The 20,480-nt window shown below is 43.4% G+C and overlaps 1 protein-coding gene across 1 annotated transcript in view; it reads right to left on the reverse strand.

Annotated features, from left to right (window-relative positions):
* The window catches only part of EXOSC5 (exosome component 5), a 52,128-nt gene that overhangs the window by 23,806 nt on the left and 7,842 nt on the right, over positions 1-20,480 (reverse strand). Inside the window, exons 2-3 of the mRNA XM_030217403.1 lie at positions 14,809-14,922; positions 14,443-14,564 (exon numbers count right to left, since the gene is read on the reverse strand). Coding sequence (XP_030073263.1) covers positions 14,443-14,564; positions 14,809-14,922 — 236 coding nt within the window. The remainder of the gene's footprint in view (positions 1-14,442; positions 14,565-14,808; positions 14,923-20,480) is intronic.

The raw sequence follows: 20,480 nt of genomic DNA on the forward strand, positions 1-20,480 counted from the left end.
CAAGACATATGAGGTAAGGTGGCAGCCCTGTATATTAAACTAGAAAAAGGGAATGGACCATCCATTTACATTGGTGCGATATACAGACCTCCTGCACAGGAAGCAGCAGACAGGGATTTCACTGAAGATATTCAAAGTATAGCTATGAAAGAGGAAGCACTGCTGATGGATGATGATTTCAATATCATTAACTGAAATATCCCTGCTGTGGTATCATCTACAAGTAAGAAGATTTTGGATTTTCTACAGGGAAAACTGTTCCAGCAACTGATAATGGTACCTCAAAGAGATGGGGTCACCCTAGAACTGACACTTATGAATGGCAAGAGCGTTTCTGATGTTTCCATCTGGCATCCAGGGGTCACTGGATGATGTGGTTCAATATTAAGACAACCACTACGGCTATATTTACACATTGGTGTTCATTGTATAGCACGTAGAAAAAGTCATCACAGACTCAAAAACCCTCAATTATTTAAATAACTAGGAAAAAATGCCCGTTTCTGAGCGGAATGAAACGGGCGCTAGCAAGGGGCCCCCTCCCTCCGTCCCTCCAAGCTACTTGCCTTGTTCGCTGTGGCGTTTCCGTTTCGGCCCTCGAGTGTCATAGCTCCGCCCTCGACGTCATGACGTTTTGACGCAAGGGCGGTGCAGACACTCCAGGGCACACCGGATATCTCGGGCGCCTCAACTTCCGTGGAGGCTTCAGAACGTTGGGGTTGCCTTTTATATAGAGAGATTGAGGGGTTTTGAGTCTGTGATGACTTTTTCTACGTGCTATACAATGAACACCAATGTGTAAATATAACCGTAGTGGTTGAGACCTTTCCCTCGTTTGCAAAATAATCACTGATAGAAGTGTAATCAGATTATCTAGTAAGTCAGCAGTGCATCTGGTGTTGGAACTTCAATATTAGGACATGCATACAGCAGGTTCATTCAAAAATGAGGGTCTTAAGACTCTAGGAAAACTATCAAAACGGAGGGGAATACCTCAAGGAGTTACTTGGATAGGAAGATCTGGGGAAAGTGGAGTGCTGAGTGGAGGAGTAGCCTAGCGGACTTTGATCCTGGGGAACTGGGTTCGATTCCCACTGCAGCTCCTTGTGACTCTGGGCAAGTCACTTAACCCTCCATTGCCTCAGGTACCAAAACTTAGATTGTGAGCCCTCTAGGGACAGAGAAAGTGCCTGCATATAATGTGTACAGCGCTGCGTATGTCTAGTAGCGCTATAGAAATGATTAGTAGTAGAAAGAAGAAAACAGTTATTTTTAGCGCACCAAATCTTTTTGTTATGGAAGTAAATAAAGGTGAGTGGAAAAAGGAGGGCACTATTGTTTTCAAGAGAAAAAAAAAAGCAATTAATCTTCATAAATTATAAGAGATCGCAGAAAGAGAAAGAAGGCAAGATCTGGAAAAAGCTTTATTTTTTTTTTTCACTTTTTATTTCAGCACCATTGCAATATCTCCTAAGTATATACAGTACATTAATTCACACTCAGCACTCTGTTAAAAATCAAGGTCACATTAGATGACAAAACTGATTTTCACTAATCACATTGCCTCTGCTGGCAAAAAATCTTTGTCCTGCGTCAAATTCATTCTGCTAGGTCTCTTTTTGATGTTTCACTTCTTCATCTTCTTTAGTTATAACCCGCTTAGACTACAACTCGTTAATGCATGGTATCCCTCAGTATCAACTAAAACAACTTCAGCTAACATAAAATACAGCTGTTAAGCTAATTCATAGGAGCCAGAGAGTTTGATAGTGTCGCCTCTCAATTTCAAAACACGGGCTCCCTGTACAGTACCGATTAAATTTTCAAAACCTTGATATTATCACACCAAACAATTCACTACAGCTTACCCTTATTTCTCTGGATATTCACCTTCTAACACTCTTTGATCATCACAGCAAAACCTTACGATAGTCCAAGTCATCCTAAAATTCATTCCCATCGAGCCGGATCATCATGTTTTGAAGTGGTTGCACCGTCCCTCTGGAATTCTATCCCATTAGAACTTCGCCTTGAGCTGTCATTCAAAGAATTCCAAGCCACGTTGAAGTCGCATCTTTTTGTAAAGGCCTTTCCTTGTTCTCAAATCTGATATACTTTAAAAGGCCCTTTTACTAAAGCTTAGCGCACATTAATGACATTAGAATGCGCTACGGGCTCTGTTTACTAAGGTGCGCTAGCGTTTTTAGAGCATGAACAAAATTAGCTCATGCTGTGTTGGCGCCCATAAGAATAATGTGGGTGCCTACACAGTTTATTTATTTGTTACATTTATACCGCACATTTTCCCACCTATTTGTAGGCTCAATGTGGCTTACATAGTACCGGAGAGGCGTTACAGACTCCGGTGTAAACAAATACAAAGTGATGTTGTGGTAAGATAAAGTTCATGTGGCACAGCCACACTAGGGAATCGTACAACGGAAGAGTTGTGTTATGTCCATTACTTTTAGTTTTGTTGTGTTGCAGAGATCAGGCATTTATGTTGGATTGGTAGGGTATGCCTTTTTAAACAGGTTAGTTTTTAGAGTTTTCCGGAGTTTAGGTGGTCGTTCGTAGTTTTCAAGGCTTTTGGCAATGTGTTCCATAGTTGTGTGCTTATGTAGGAAAAACTGGACACGTAAGTTGATTTGTATTTGAGTCCTTTGCAGGTTGGGTAGTGCAGATTTAGGTACGTTCGTGTTGATTCGGATGTGTTTCTAGTTGGTAAGTCGATCAAGTCTGTCATGTATCCAGGAGCTTCACCATAGATAATTTTGTGAACCGGAGTGCAGATTTTGAAAGCAATGTGTTCTTTGATTGGGAGCCAGTGTAGTTTTTCGCGAAGGGGTTTTGCACTTTCAAATTGCGTTTTTCTGAAGATAAACCTAGCTGCCGTGTTTTGGGCGGTCTGAACTTTCTTTAAGGTTTGTTCTTTGCATCCCGCATAAATTCCATTGCAGTAGTCTACATGGATTAGTACCACTGATTGTATCAGGTTGCGAAATGTTCCCCTCGGGAAGAACTGTTTCACGCATTTGAGTTTCCACATTGAGTGGTACATTTTCTTTGTTGTGGATGTCACTTGGCTCTCTAGTGTTAAGTTGCGGTCCATTGTAACGCCAAGGATTTTCAGGCTGAGTTAAGAGCGCACTACTGGTTAGCACACGCTAAAAGCACTAACGCGCCTCTAGCGTGGTTTAGTAAACGAGACCCTAAATGGTAAGATGCCCATTTTATACCTATGGGAGCCATAGCATTTACTACACACTAATTATGTTAGCGCTCAAAGATTTAATAACAGGGCTCCTAAATTTGCAATGCGCCTGCAATCACCTGGTCAGCAGCTTTCATTGTCTTTGTCGACTTCTAATCGCATCCTCCTCCCTTCCTTATATGTCTTAGAATAAATTTACCAATATAAATTTTTTTTTTTGGGGGGGGGGGGGGGGAAGACACACCTCAGTGTGGGGACCAGACGGACTGTAATTCTTTGTTCCGTTCTGAAATCACCCAGTATCGTCACTGGCCCTTATCAATTTTTTGAAGACCCTCCGCAGCTGACACTACAAAAGCTAAGTAACACTATATATTTTTTATACTTTGAAGATTGTTTGAAAGAAGGAAGATTTTGCTTAATATGAAGTTTGAATAGAGTTTTCCAAAAATTGATAAGGGCCAGTGACAATACTGGGCGATTTCAGAACAGAGGAAAGAATTACAAGCCATCTGATCCCCACACTGAGGTCCACAAAACCTTTTTCACTATAAGCACTTTATATACAAGTTTCTCCTCTTGTTTTTATATTGGTGAATGTTCTCTGAGATTGTGAAATACTACTTAAAAGTTTGCCAATTGTGAATTGAGTAGAAGAAATTTTAAACAGTTAGATAGACTTTATTGTTTACTGTATCTTAGGCCTCTTCTTACCCTACCATAATATTTTAACCAATAAGTAAACCACTTAAGGAATATAATTTATAGGTGAAATGTGAATATGGCAAAGAAATCAGGAAAATAAAGATGCAAATGGAAAAAAAAATAGCCAATAAGCCAAAATGGATGTACGACTTATTTAGATACATTAGTGTCAGGAGGAAGCGCAAAGCGGCACCATCAGACCCAAAGGAGAGGGGGAGAATATGTCTATCCACAATTAATATTCATGAGAGAAATCTGCATTCAGTGGAGAAAGTACATGCAATTCTCTCTTATGAAAACTCATTGTGGATAACCTGAAAACCTGACTGGCTGGGGTGTCTCCAGGACCAGGTTTGGGAATCACTGGTTTAACAAATATTTCTGTGCTGTATGAACAGATGAAAGGCCAGGAACAGGACTGCAGGAAACAAATACAGATAAGAATGGAAGTGAAGTAAAACCTCAAACGATTTTCAGAAGACAGTGTTCATTAGGAGCTAGCTAAACTAAAAAGTAGACAATTGATGAGGCTAGATGAGATACATAAGAATAGCCATACTGGGTCAGACCAATGGTCCATCCAGCCCAGAATCCTGTTTCCAACAGTGGCCAAACCAGGTCACAAGTACCTAGCACGATCCCAAAACAGTATAATACATTTTATGCTGCTTATCCTAGAAATAAAGAGTGGATTTCACCCCCCCCCCCCCCCCGAGTCATTTTAATAATGGCTTATGGACTTCCCTTTTAGGAGGCTATATATCCAAACCTTGTTTATAGCCCGCTAACTGCTTTTACCACATTCTCTGGCAAAGAATTCCAGAGTTTAATTACATGTTGTTGAGTGAAGAAATATTTTCCCCGATTCATTTCAAATGTACTACTTTCTAGCTTCATTGTGTGACCCCTACTCCTAGTATTTTTGGAAAGAGTAAAGAAGCGATTCACGTCTACCCGTTCCATTCCACTCATTATTTTATAGACCTCTATCATATCTCCACTCAGCTGTCTCTTCTCCAAGCTGAAGAGCCCTAGCATATTTTCAAAGCACTTAGCCTTCCAAAGTTCCATAGAAACCTATGGAACTTTGGAAGGCTAAGTGCTTTGAAAATATGCCTCTTCTAGTCACATTAGCCTTTCCTCATAGGGAAGTCGTCCCATTCCCCTTTTTATCATTTTCATCGCTCTTCTCTGTACCTTTTCTAATTCCACTATATCTTTTTTTAGATGCGGTGACCAGAATTGCAAATATTCAAAGTGCAGTAGCACCATGGAGTGATACAAAGGCATTATAATGTCTTCATTTTTGTATTCCATTCCTTTCCTAATAATATCTAACATTCTATTTGCTTTCTTAGCCGCCACCATCACACACTGAGCAGAGGGTTTCAACGTATCATCAATGATGACACCTAGATACCTTTTCCTGGTCAGCGATTCCTAACATGTACTATGTACAATTCTGGAGACAACACCTTCAAAAGGATAATCAACTGGATGGCTTCGTCCAGGAGGTGGCTATTAAAAATGGTCAGAGATATCCTGGAGAGAAAGGTGGAAAAGGGGAGCTGAGAGACATTTAAACAAATCCAAGGAATAGATGCAAAGGAGGCTCTGGAAAGATGGATCATGAGAAGAGGGTGAAATGGGGCAGACTCAGGAGTAATCTAAGACAATGAATATGCATGAGCTAGATTTGCATACCAAGGAGGCAGTGCATTCATATCTAATTCATGAATATTCATTACAGATATCCTGAAAACTTGACTGGCTGGGTGGGTGTGCCCCCGAGGACGGGGTTCAGATGCACCGATTTAAGGAACTATTTCTGTACAGAAAAGATGGAAGATGCAGGAATAGACTCCTAGGGGATATGGTAGAGTCAAGGACAAAAAAACTAAACTGAATTTGAGAAAGGAAGCAAAGAGGATCTCTAAGGGAAAGGAAGGGACTACAGAACTGAGCAGTTGGTGTGGATGGGCAGACTAGATAGGCCATATGGTCTTTTCTCTGCCATCATGTTCCATGTTTCTATGGACACCAGTCAAAGAACTCTATTTTTGGCATACTTTGCTCTTTCTATGCTCTTTCCATCTCACAGATAGGCTGCAGAGAATACCTTCTCCTGCTTTAGACTTAGCCTGGCCTCAGAATGACATCCTATAGTATATCTCCTATCAAACTGAGCTCTCTTTTTCATCAAACACTGCCATTTCCTCCCCTCACCCTCCCCACTGACAGTTTGAACTTCGTGGGTGTGGCTTGGATCTCTTTCAGGGAGAGAAAACTAACAACTTATAGCAGCAGCTTCAGAGAGCATTTTCCATCTCACAGATAGGCTGCAGAGAATACCTTCTCCTGCTTTAGACTTAGCCTGGCCTCAGAATGACATCCTATAGTATATCTCCTATCAAACTGAGCTCTCTTTTTCATCAAGCACTGCCATTTCCTCCCCTCACCCTCCCCACTGACAGTTTGAACTTCGTGGGTGTGGCTTGGATCTCTTTCAGGGAGAGAAAACTAACAACTTATAGCAGCAGCTTCAGAGAGCATTTTCCATCTCACAGATAGGCTGCAGAGAATACCTTCTCCTGCTTTAGACTTAGCCTGGCCTCAGAATGACATCCTATAGTATATCTCCTATCAAACTGAGCTCTCTTTTTCATCAAGCACTGCCATTTCCTCCCCTCACCCTCCCCACTGACAGTTTGAACTTCGTGGGTGTGGCTTGGATCTCTTTCAGGGGGAGAAAACTAACAACTTATAGCAGCAGCTTCAGAGAGCATTTTCCATCTCACAGATAGGCTGCAGAGAATACCTTCTCCTGCTTTAGACTTAGCCTGGCCTCAGAATGACATCCTATAGTATATCTCCTATCAAACTGAGCTCTCTTTTTCATCAAGCACTGCCATTTCCTCCCCTCACCCTCCCCACTGACAGTTTGAACTTCGTGGGTGTGGCTTGGATCTCTTTCAGGGAGAGAAAACTAACAACTTATAGCAGCAGCTTCAGAGAGCATTTTCCATCTCACAGATAGGCTGCAGAGAATACCTTCTCCTGCTTTAGACTTAGCCTGGCCTCAGAATGACATCCTATAGTATATCTCCTATCAAACTGAGCTCTCTTTTTCATCAAGCACTGCCATTTCCTCCCCTCACCCTCCCCACTGACAGTTTGAACTTCGTGGGTGTGGCTTGGATCTCTTTCAGGGGGAGAAAACTAACAACTTATAGCAGCAGCTTCAGAGAGCATTTTCCATCTCACAGATAGGCTGCAGAGAATACCTTCTCCTGCTTTAGACTTAGCCTGGCCTCAGAATGACATCCTATAGTATATCTCCTATCAAACTGAGCTCTCTTTTTCATCAAGCACTGCCATTTCCTCCCCTCACCCTCCCCACTGACAGTTTGAACTTCGTGGGTGTGGCTTGGATCTCTTTCAGGGAGAGAAAACTAACAACTTATAGCAGCAGCTTCAGAGAGCATTTTCCATCTCACAGATAGGCTGCAGAGAATACCTTCTCCTGCTTTAGACTTAGCCTGGCCTCAGAATGACATCCTATAGTATATCTCCTATCAAACTGAGCTCTCTTTTTCATCAAGCACTGCCATTTCCTCCCCTCACCCTCCCCACTGACAGTTTGAACTTCGTGGGTGTGGCTTGGATCTCTTTCAGGGAGAGAAAACTAACAACTTATAGCAGCAGCTTCAGAGAGCATTTTCCATCTCACAGATAGGCTGCAGAGAATACCTTCTCCTGCTTTAGACTTAATCCTACCCACCCTACCCCTCTACCCACCCACCCCTAGAGTGACATGTCTTATATAACCTCCCTATCAACCCACTCATTACTTTACCTCACCCATTTCTATTCTTCTATCACCTTCTCCCACTACTCCAACCAGAGTTACACCTAATCACACTGACCACCCTTCAACATCTTCTGTCCTTCTGTGACTGTTCTCTTGTGCTTGACTGCTTAAATATTTTAAATTTAAATGCTTTACTTTTTGTCTATTAGATTGTAAGCTCTTTGAGCAGGGACTGTCTTTCTTCTGTGTTTGTACAGCGCTGCGTACACTTTGTAGCGCTCTAGAAATGTTAAATAGTAGTAGTAGTAGTATGCACATTTTCACTACAGTGAGAGAGCCTTTTAGGGAAGGCTTGTCTGTCTGCACAGGTGAGTGACGGCAAGGAGGAGAGGAAGAGGAAGAAGGAAAGGTGTTAGGAAGAGATGGGGGGGGGGGGGAGTGGTAATGGGAAGCTGAAGACTATCCTAAGGTTACAGCTCAAAAGTGAGTGCACTACCTACCCCCCCCCCCCGCCCGAAACACCATCTCATACACACTCACTCACATTAATAAACCCTACACATTGGCGAAGGGTGGTGGGGGGGGGGGGTAGATCGGTTATGGAACTGCACTTTTATCTGGGATCCCTTGTTATTATTTAACATTTTTAAATACTCGATGGATCCCCCAGAGGGATTCAAAGCGTTTGCAAGGATGACTGTACATTTTGAAATTACTTCTATTTTACAATTCTGGAGACTTAAAGAGGAGCCCCCCTATGCAGGTGTGGCGATCGCAGTTGATAAAGCAAATGCACATGGACAGATGTGGAGTTACTGACATGGACAGCACTCCGGGCCAGAGGTTCCGGGCACAGTGGGAGCCCTTGTGGGTTACCCTCCCTTCCAGAGGGAGAAGTTTCTTGTTAAATGTTTAACACTCCTTGTTAAATGAATATTTAAATTAAAGACAGGCGAGGATTGCCTGTAGGAACTCGAGACCATCAGCAAATTCAAGCTTTGAAATACATTTGGCTTATGCTATAACCCCTCACTGTTATACTATGGGATAATGGGTTACTACGGAGGGCAATATCACCCACATGCTTGATTAAATAGAAATGTATAGGTTCATGTTGATACTAAAGAAACATATGGATGAGGGAGTTGGGAGGGGAGGGGAAGGGAATGGTGAAAATAATAAAATAAAAAATTTGTTACAATTGTAAACCCTACACATATGCAGCAAAACACATACAGACATTAACATCACACAACCTAGTCAGAGATACATGCAACCCACTCACTCTCATAGAGCCCTCTGCACCAAGCTACTACTCAGGAAAGGAGAAACAGGGGTGATATGATACAGACGTTCAAATATTTGAAAGGTATTAATCCGCAAACGAACCTTTTCCGGAGATGGGAAGATGGTAGAACGAGAGGACATGAAATGAGATTGAAGGGGGGCAGACTCAAGAAAAATGTCAGGAAGTATTTTTTCACTGAGAGAGTAGTGGATGCTTGGAATGCTCTCCCGCGGGAGGTGGTGGAAATGAAAACGGTAACGGAATTCAAACATGCGTGGGATAAGCATAAAGGAATCCTGTAACGAAGGAATGGATCCTCAGGAGCTTAGTCAAGATCGGGAGGCAGGGCTGGTGGTAGGGAGGTGGGGATAGTGCTGGGAATGACTTATATGGTCTGTGCCAGAGCCGGTGGTGGGAAGCGGGACTGGTGGTTGGGAGGCGGGGATAGTGCTGAGCAGACTTGTATGGTCTGTGCCAGAGCCGGTGGTTGGGAGGCGAGGATAGAGCTGGGCAGACTTATACGGTCTGTGCCAGAGCCAGTGGTTGGGAGGCAGGGCTGGTGGTTGGGAGGCGGGGATAGTGCTGGGCAGACTTATACGGTCTGTGCCCTGAAGAGCACAGGTACAAATCAAAGTAGGGTATACACAAAAAGTAGCACATATGAGTTATCTTGTTGGGCAGACTGGATGGACCGTGCAGGTCTTTTTCTGCCGTCATCTACTATGTTACTATACACACCCAACTCACACACCCCTTAGTGGACTACATCTATGTGCAAGGCTTCTAGCATGCACTTTACAATCTTTTTTTCCTTGCAATTTTTCATCCCTTTATACTTTTTGTGGGCCAGTGGAGCAACATCTCTCCCCACAGCAGCAGCCGTAACCTCTCTCCCTAGGGCTGCAGCTCCATCAGGCCCAGGATAGCATTAGGCTCCAGATTCTAGGCACCCAAATCATCTGAGATGCTGCCAATATTGCCTTTCAAACATAGGTGTAATTTGGAGTGCTAATTCTGAATTGGTCTCCCTCTGCCCTTTGCCCTCCACCTTCTCCTATAATAAGCAAATTACACATGCTTTCAAGCATTTGAATGTCTCCGTCATTGCTCTTTCTTTGAAGCCTTCTCTGGAGTATATGGCCCAATATTAAGCCCATGGCATTCAATGATATATATTTTTTTAAAGGTGCTGACCATCGTTGGCAGAATTTTACTCATACATTCAATGCCAGGCCTAATCTAGACACTGGCACTGAATATTCGGGTATAAAAGTAACCACTGGAAGTTAATTATCTGAATGCCAGCCAATATGCAAACTGGTACTCTGATAAAGTTAAGACAGCCTTTTTGGTGTCCTATTAACTGGGTAGGACTAGATTCTATATATGACGCCCAAGAAAAACCTCGCCTAAAGTTAGGCATGGTTTATAAAATATGAGTAGCACCCGGTCCTATGACTAAATTTAATCGCAGACGTTTACACCAACTAAAACCTGGTGTAAAAGCATACGACTAATTCAGGCGCGGATCGGATTTATCTGTAACACTGCACGTAAATTTTGGGAATGCCCATGACTCGCCCATTCCTTCTGAGATCCACGTGGTCCGATTTACACACATCACTTTATAGAATATTCTTAGCAAGCTATGCGTGTAAATCCTAATTAGTGCCAATTAGTACCGATAATTGCTTAACATCCAATTATCAGCGCTGACTGGCTTGTTACCCAATTAAGTTCCATGCACAAATTGGCTACGCGTGCTGACTTGCGTGTCGAACTTTAGTGTGCGTTTATAGAATCTGGGGGTTAGTGGACTGAAAATCCTTGGTTCTGCCCAGACTATCCGTGGATCACTCCAGCATTACACGGACGGTGCCGCGGCAGTCTCCCCAGATTTTCAGCAGCACTATCTGGTTATGTGCCACTGAAAATCCAGGGATCACGTGGTCTGCGCAGATAATCAGGCAGGGGCTTCTCCTACCCACTGGCCCCTACATATTTAGATCTCTAAGTCACATCTTTTATGATTTCTGTTGCGGACTTGGTAGGCCTGCCTCCACTCTGTGCGTATCCCTCAAGACACAGCTTCTAAAAGCTGGACACAATATTCCAGGTGGGGGTCTCACCAACGACCAATACAATGGGTTGTAGCATAACTGGTGGGGAAATCCCCAAGCCAGTGCTCACCGATCTTTCTGCATCCGCAACTTCGATTTGTGCGATTGCAGAACGCATGCAATCTCAGACGGCACAGGATAAGGACATCGTATGGGGTGCCCACCTAGGTTGCAACGCCAGTTTGGGAAGATGCACCTTGAGCACACTCGTATTCCTACAGCTCCGACTCGCTCTGCTGTTTTGCTACTCTGAAATCATTAGATACAGATCAACCTTACATCTTTTTTTTGTTCTGTGAACACCACTATGTAGTGCTCCCTTGGTTTTCAGTAAGCAAAATGCATTATTCTGGTAGTGAAACAACTTGCAGCAATGGCATCATTCATTGTGTGTACCTGATCAAGACTGCCGTCCGTCTATGGAAAACATCTGTTACAGGTGGAACATCGTCGCTTTAAGGGGCCCTTTTACTAAGCTGTGGTAAAAACAGGTCTTAGTGTGCCCTCACACAGATCTTTCCCGTACTCTAAGGCCATTTTTACTAGAGCATTATAAAACCTGATTTTCTATTTTTTTACATTAAATTAGTGACCATGCACTAATGTTGCCGTTAGCATGCGGCCATTTTTCTTTAAACAGATTACCGCAGTACAGCTTACCTCCACCTATTTTGCACACCACCTTCCACCTGCTGGAGACTGAGAATACTGGAATCTTCTATCTGGCAAGGGCTCTTATTGGATAGCTTAGATTAAGTCAGAAGTCTCAGTCTCCACCTGCTGGAAGGCGTGCACAACCCATCAGTCAATCACTGGGCCGGGCCGGACGGACGCTAGGGAAACCTGATTTTCTGTTTTTTTACATTAAATTAGTGGCCATGAACTAATGTTGCCGTTAGCATGCGGTCATTTTTTTCTTTTAACAGATTACCGCGGTAGCGTTTACCTCCACCTATTTTGTAGGCGATAAGGGCTCCTGCGTCATCTGTGCACTAACTGGTTGGTGCAGGAATGCCCACTCTCTGCCCAAGTCCCCTCAAAAAAAGTTTTTTTTTTAACGTGTGGTTAGCGCACGCACATTCCAAAATTACTGTGCGACACTGTAGCATATCCCGCAGTACTCCGTTTTTTTTTTGCTGCATTCGGCGTTCATTTGTGCCTAACGCAGCTTAGTAAAAGGGCCCCTAAGCGAGTTATTTCTCGTTACACATGCGCTGACTAGAATGGTAGGACTGGTGTTATAGAAGCTTTTAAAAAGTCAGCCATTTTGTGCTTTCTTAGACCACTTCATGACATTTGCTCCCATGAACTTGTCCAGTCTCAAGCGGCTCTTAGCCTTATTTGTAGAAATGCAAACCTACTTCCTCCAACATACTGCTCACAGAATACAGATGGAAACTTTAATTCACAATATGGGGGCTACAGCCAGAACACAACCTAAAAAAAGTGCACAGTATGGGCATTCCCAACTCACTGAATATTACAGTTAATTCTAAACGCTGCTGCCCATATTCTTGCTGGCTGTTCCTACCTTGATCATGTTGGCCCAACACCAAGATTGCTCTCCAGACAATGGGCAGCCAAAAGAGGTAAATTCAAAAGCTCCCAAGTAAGACTTCAAGCCGTCGAAAGGAAGCACTTGAACAAGGAACACTCCTATCTTTAATATGTTTAGGGTACAGCATATTTCAAGCAAATAAAAAAAACTCAAGGCCCTACATGCAGCCACTTCCTGGGTAGATATCCAGACTACAAACCTTTGCCGTCCTATGATCAGATGAATATTTTCAAAGATGTGTCAAAAAGAAACATGTACCCTGGGCCAGGTTGAGGCCAAAGTTATAGGTACTGCAAGCAAGGATCAGGGGAGAGATGTGGGCACAAGGCTGTGCACAGCAAGAAACCTCTCTGATTAATGGGTCTCCAACAGCTTCCACCGCTGTGTGGTGCACTGCTGCCCTCCTCAGGTCACTTGAGAATACTACACATCTAAACCCATTCCCCCCCCCCCCCCCCCCCCCCCACACACAATTAAGATATATTGAATTTCATGCCAAAATCCAAATAAAAGGGATGGAAAGTAGTGTTTTTCACCCTGACAAATCTTTCTCGCAACTATAACTATCCTTACAGACAAAGAAACAAACAGATATCCACAAGGCAAATAAAGGAGTGTAGTTACTACGTTAGTCCAATTGAATGTAGAAAAGACAAACACCTTTCTGGACCGACAATACACTTTTTGACTAGCTTCTAGCAGATACAGACACCCAGACCCATCCAGTCACTATCCATCTCTCATGCTGTTTGAGTTCCCTAACACTGGGCTTTACCCATTCCATCCTCACTGCCAGAAATCCTGGGCATTTACACCTTGTTGCTCCACTGTTAAGGATCCTCTGCACCTCTACCAGTCTTCATCTTTTGCTTCCTCACTACTAAAAATAATAGGAATTCCAACACTTTACTAATTACTTGATAATTTGTATGCTTTATTGAATTGTTTATATCCATTATGTTACTCTTGTTCTTTATGTAACCAATGGATCCTAAGGAGCTTAGCCGAGATTGGATGGCAGAGCCAGCCGGTGGTGGGAGGCAAGGATAGTGCTGGGCAGACTTATACGGTCTGTGCCAGAGCCAGTGGTGGGAGGCGGGGCTGGTGGTTGGGAGGCGGGGATAGTGCTGGACAGACTTATACGGTCTGTGCCCTGAAGAGGACAGGTACAAATCAAAGTAGGGTATACACAAAAAGTAGCACATATGAGTTTGTCTTGTTGGGCAGACTGGATGGACCTTGCAGGTCTTTTTCTGCCGTCATTTACTATGTTACTATGTAATTATCTACTCTTGATTGACGCTTGTCATGATGTATTATTGTAAGCCACATTGAGTCTGCAAATAGGTGGGAAAATGTGGGATACAAATGAAACAAAAAAACAAATAAATAAATAAAAAGCTCTATACCTGGCCTATGCTTTCTTAAATTGCTATTTTTGCCATGAGACCTCCCCTGGCTGTCTATTCCATTCATCCATCAATCCTGTGAACACTTCCTATAGCCTATCCTTGTTTTAAAATTCCCTTTCCAAATATTTCCAATTAACCTCATTTTGCTAGAAATCAACAGTATGTTAGTATCTGTCAGCTCCCCCCCCCACCCAAGCGTTTAGCGGTGAACGTCAAGGTGAAAGTTCACAAGAGGGAGGATTACTCTGCAAAGGGATTTTCACTTTGGGAATAAGAGGCCCAACTCATTGATCTATCAAGGAACCAAAACTATTCACCTTCAGAGAAAGGATACAGAGCCTGCATCACTGACTACCTGTAGGACAATAGTGATGGAGGTTCTGGGATGCAGAGTTGTAAGCACAACAGCTTCACATGTGTTTCGGATGATCTGCTCTTGGTTCTTCTCCTGTACAGCTGGGGATTGAGAGGAAAGAGGTTGTGAAGGCTCAAGGCTGACATGAACTGTTTCTGCTGTCTCTTCCACCATCTCAAATGCAAACACGCTGCATTCCACACGTTCCATTCACATAAGACCTCGTTCCATACTATGTACGCCATCAGAAACAGAGAAGCACATGCCAAGTTCTCTTCTGTAGCTCCAACAAAGTGAAATATCATAGCTATGGTACAATTCCACCCACGCACTTTTGCACTGTACCTGGTAACCCGATTTTTGGTTTCAGGATGACTTCCAGTGTCGCTTTGTCAAAGATTTCCTTACTAACTTTAACTTCTGCTGGACCGTAGATACCCGCAAGGACTGAGGTATCACCTGTAGACATTGAAGGGAAAACAAACCCTCAATTGACACTTGCTTTAACACAGTAGGAGCTAAACACAATTTTCTAGCCATTGGTTAAAAAAAAAATAAATAAAAGATCCAAATGGTTACTTTTACTCCCCCCAGCCTCTCTCTATACATTTATTTATGCAGTTCACAAAAAGAGTCCTCATTACCTGTTTCATTGGTCAGAAAGTGCATCCTGTCAAAGAATACACATTTGTAGGTGTATTTGGAAATTAGGACAAGATGATGGAAGGATTCTTTGGACCACACATAATATTCTGGCAGCTCCAGTTATCTGTTTGACCATGAACAAAGATGCAGAGCTGCCACCCTCCCTCAAAAGTGTGGAGGAGTGGCCTAGTGGTTAGGGTGGTGGACTTTGGTCCTGGGGAACTGAGTTCGATTCCCACTTCAGGCACAGGCAGCTCCATGTGACTCTGGGCAAGACACTTAACCCTCCATTGCCCCAGGTACAAATAAGTACCTGTATAAAATATGTAAGCCGCATTGAGCCTGCCATGAATGGGAAAGCACGGGGTACAAATGGAACAAAACAAAAAAAAAAGGCTGAGCTAGGCACCAAAATGCAGAGAAATATGGATTTGATTTCTGGTTCAGGTCATCTTCTTGGGTCTATTAGTGATGCTGTAAACTGAGGCAGCAGAGTCTGAACATGCAGCGGTGCCACCTAATGGCAAGATTTAGGACTCAAGATTGTGGGGTTCCTGGAGTCGCACCCAGCAAAGGATAGTCACTCCTACAACTAGACTAAAAGCAAGTTGGGAAAAGGCTTGAATAGAGGGGGAAAAAAATCTTACAGTAGTTGAAAACGAAGGCTTATGGTGCTTCATCCAAGTTCCGGTTCTAAATAAGCTACTTGGGGAAAATCCACAGCTATTTCTGGGATAAGCAACATAAAATGTATTGAACTTTTTCGGGATCTTACTAGATATTTGTGACCTGGATTGGCCACTGTTGGAAACAGGATGCTGGGCTTGATGGACCTTTGGTCTGTCCCAGTGTGACAATACTTATGTACTGTAAGCCAAAAGCAGCAGAAGAGGACTGCTGGGGCACAAAAGAAAAGGGCCACTGTGCATAAACATGAGAAGATTTTCTTCCTCTCCCTCTCTACCAAGACCACCTTGCTCTCAGTTCAACCCAGTCCTCCTTTTGTTTCCTTCTTATCCTGCAATGTATCAGTAGGTTGGATTTGACAGGAGACGGCCTGACGTCACAAGGCTGAAGCCTCCCCACTCCCCAGGAGCGCCATGTTGGTACACCCAAAAGAAAGCAAACTATCAGCTACTGCATCCACATTATCGTTCATTGTTAACAGCATTTTTTAACTTTATCTCAGTTATATTTTGAAACACGCCAGCTTGTGCAGCATAGAGGAGTTATCACAATGGAATAACCTTTCATCGGTTAGATTACTAATTAGTTCTAAAATCATAATCATTATGTCATTTCGAGGGGCTGCTTATAGGGACATCCTAGCAGCGCTGTATTTGGCAAGCCCCAGGATTATATATTCCAACCGATGGACTGATATAGTAAACCAAGATTTTTTTTTTAATTTATAAAGATCTTTATTTAGCATTGACAAAATAAAATATCCATTCACAAACCAACATAAGTAAATCAAAACTTAACACAGATCAGGCTCCAACCTTTCAGCCGCAACTTAGGAAACAAGAAGAGTTTTCAATATACCGTGTTTCCCCGAAAATAAGACACTGTCTTATATTAATTTTTGCCCCCAAAAATGCGCTAGGTCTTATTTTCAGGGGCTGTCTTATTTTTCGGGGAAACATCGGGGTTGGATCGGGGTTGGCCCGCCTGCCCTCCGTCGCTCCCGGAACTAACCTTAAATGCCTCCTTTCACCTTCGCAGCAAGCAGCAGCAGGGCAGGCACTCCTTCCTTCCGTGTCCCGCCCTCGCCTGATGTAACGTCCGCGAGGGTGGGGCACGGAAGGAAGGAGAGGTCTGCCCTGCTGCTGCTTGCTGCAAAGGTGAAAGGAGGCGTTTAAGGTTAGTTCCGGGAGCGATGGAGGGTGGGTGGAGGGGGGGCGGCCCGGGTGCGGCCTTGTCCGGCTCTCGGCGGCCCTGCTTTCAAACAGAAGTTTGCTAGGTCTTACTTTCGGGGGAGGCCTTATATCTACCAATTCAGGAAAACCTCTACTAGGTCTTATTTTCGGGAGATGTCTTACTTTCGGGGAAACAGGGTAGTAATCAATGCTGCAACAAGTACCTCATGACCCTTAAATGTTTTGAACATATTACTTTTTGTGAGAGTTATATAATCCCTCCCAGTAAACCTGAAGATTTAGCACACAGCTGTAACACATCTCAACATGTGGGTTCTAATGCAAGTGTAAAGAAAAAAAAAAGTGTTGCTCTCCAATATAGGGAATCAAACAGTATGCAAATATGTTGTATGCAAAAGTGTGCGGTAACGTGGGGGAGCACACCGGAAACCCTGACGTGACAGCAGCTATAGTTTGCTCACAAAAAAAACAAACCAAAAAAATTGTATCAGAAGTTGGGAATTACATGAAAATATATTGTTGGTATCTGGAAAGCTAGCTCTGCACAGGGTTTTAAAGCACATGTATTCTGAACACATGCTGGAATGCTATTTCACACAAACCTCAATATTATTTGGCACAGAAATAATAATTGTGCTGGACTGCTGATAACATGCAATGTATCTTCCCCTCAACAAACCTCATACCCTGCCATTTATTTTGGCCCATTTCCTTCAACAAAGCCAAACAAAATGTTGCAAGTACTTCATGCTCACAGTACAGAGACGCAGTATGACATCCTCACTTACACTGACCACTGAAAAATGAACTACACTTTACTCCTTCTCAGACCTAAAACCCCTACACTCAGCTTTTTCACATGTAAGCCACATCCAACCCAAGTTTGCTTGCGATGTGGGATGTAAAATAAATTAAAAAAATAAATAAAATCCTTTATCCTCCACCTTTTAAAGCACTGCTTATCCAACTGGAACAGCTTTAGACTTTTTACAGATGGACCACACATAGGCAGTCCATTATTTCTAATAAGCGCTTTATATTATTTTAATAATAAGCATTTGCTATTGCTTTGGGTGACTCAATGTGGCAGCAAGCTCCGTCTACTGGCTTCAGCCCACGTAATGGAAAAAGCACATCCCTGCTACCTCCTGTCCTTTTAAACCTCCCTGGATTATATAATGAGGGCCTTTTATTATACCAGGATCCCAATCTGAGACACAGTAACAGAGCAGATAAAGATCAAAAGGAACCTCTAGCTTACCCGGCACCATGGTTAGGGTTGCAACTAGAGAGCTGCATGGGAGCGGGATTCCCATAGGTATCCCCTCTAGGTCTGTGGGGATCCTATGGGGATGGACCCAGGAGATGGACCTGGGTCCTGCGAGATCCCTGCAGAAATGCCTTCCTTCCTCCAAGCGCAGGGTGCCCTCCCAGCACATACCTCAAGGTATCCTGGTGGTCTAGTGGCTTTTTCGGGGCAGGAAAAGATCCCCATTCTTTCCTCCCCGCTGCCACGGTGCTGATCCTCTTGTCTCCACAGCGAGAGGATTCGGGGAAGCGGTAGCGGGCAGGAAAGAGTGGGGATCTTTCCTGCCCCCAAGAAGCTACTAGACCACTAGGGTGCCTTGACGTACGTGCTAGGAGGGCACCCAGAGCTGGAAGGGAAGTGGATGGCTACAGTAGGGATGATAAAAAGTTGAAGCCATTTAGGTTAGTCTCTGTTTCCCCTTCATCACGATACCATCATTGCCGTACACTGAAAACAAAGCAAGCAAACCTATGAGCTGCTACATCCATGTTGTCGTTCTTTATTGTTGGTGGCATTTTTATTTAATCTCACTTACATTTTCAAAAATGCCAGCTTGTGCAAAGGAAGTTTAATAATGGAATAACTTTTCACAGGTAGAGTAGTAATTTGTTATAAATCATAATGAGTGTGTCATTTGGAGGGGCTGGTTATAGGGACACCCTAGCACTGTTATATTTGTGCAGAGATTTTTTTCTCCTGGTAAAGGACCACTAAAACAGACATCATGTTATAAGAATCAACATTCAGAGTTTTGGAAGAGCTTCTACGTACGAAAGAAGAGCAGGGACTTGGGGGCAATTAAGGTAGTGGCCAAACAGGTAGAAAAGGCGATGCTCAAAGCCAGAAGGATGCTCGGGTGCATAAGGAGAGGGATGACCAGCAGGAAAAAAAGAAGTGATGGTGCCCTTATACAAGTCTCTGATGAGGCCCCATTTAGAATACTATGTGCAATTCTGGAGATCGCACTTACAGAAAGATATAAATAGGATGAAGTCAATCCAGAGGGCGGTTACAAAATTGGTCAGCGGTCTCGATCATAAAACAGATAGGGACAGGCTCATGAACCTCAACATGTATATGCTGGAAGAGAGGCGGGAGAGAAAAGGATATGATAAAGATGTTTAAATACCTCAGTGGTGTTAATGTACAGGAGGTGAGCCTTTTGCAAATGAAGGAAACCTCTGGAATGAGGGCATGAGATGAAGTTAAGAGGAAACGGGCTTAGGACGAATCCGATGAAATAATCTTTCACGGAAAGGGTGGTGGATGCCTGGAATGGCCTCCCGGTGGAGGTCGAGGAGACGAAGACTGTGTCAGAGTTTAAGAAGGCATGAGACAGACACGTGGGATTTTTTAGGAAGAGGAAAAGTTAGTGGTTACTGAGGATGGACAGATGGGCCATACAGCTCTTATCTGCCATCATGTATCTATTTATAACCCACATTAAACATGAATTAGGTTGAAACCTGGGAGCATTTAAAACCTTTATTTTTCACCTGTGCCCACATCAAAAGAAAAAGATGGCAGATGGGAACTTGCTCCTTTTGTTTTGTGGATTGTGATAGTATATTACACAAATGCACTTGCTTTTTTTTTTTTTTATTACTTTTTCAGAGGGCTTCCTTCATGCAGAAGTTTTGTCCAGCATCAGTCTAAATGTGCCAACATTGTCCAGTTCAGCACACCATTAGCCACCAAGTTCATACAAAGTTAATTATGTTCAGTAGAAAATAAATCTGTTGCCTCAAGATGCTTGCTATGTGAATATTCCATCACCGTTTTCTTATTGCTACCAAGTATTACATATGGTAAAATTATGTATAATCATACCTGATAATTTTCTTTCCATTAATCATAGCTGATCAATCCATAGACTGGTGGTTGTGTCCATCTACCAGCAGGTGGAGATAGAGAGCAAACTTTTGCCTCCCTATATGTGGTCATGTGCTGCCGGAAACTCCTCAGTATGTCGATATCAAAGCTCCATCCGCAGGACTCAGCACTTAGAGAATTACACCCACGAAGGGACACTCTGCCCAGCTCACCACCGCCGAAACGGGGGAGGGGAATTAACCCAGCTCATCCCCACACAAGTGGGGGAGGGGAATCCGTCCAGCTCATCCCCGCGGAGCGGGGGAGGGACACCACACCCGCCGATGCGGGGGGATCTGGCTTATCCTGCA

Source organism: Microcaecilia unicolor, chromosome 11 (assembly GCF_901765095.1).
Source record: "Microcaecilia unicolor chromosome 11, aMicUni1.1, whole genome shotgun sequence".
Lineage (NCBI taxonomy): Eukaryota > Metazoa > Chordata > Amphibia > Gymnophiona > Siphonopidae > Microcaecilia > Microcaecilia unicolor.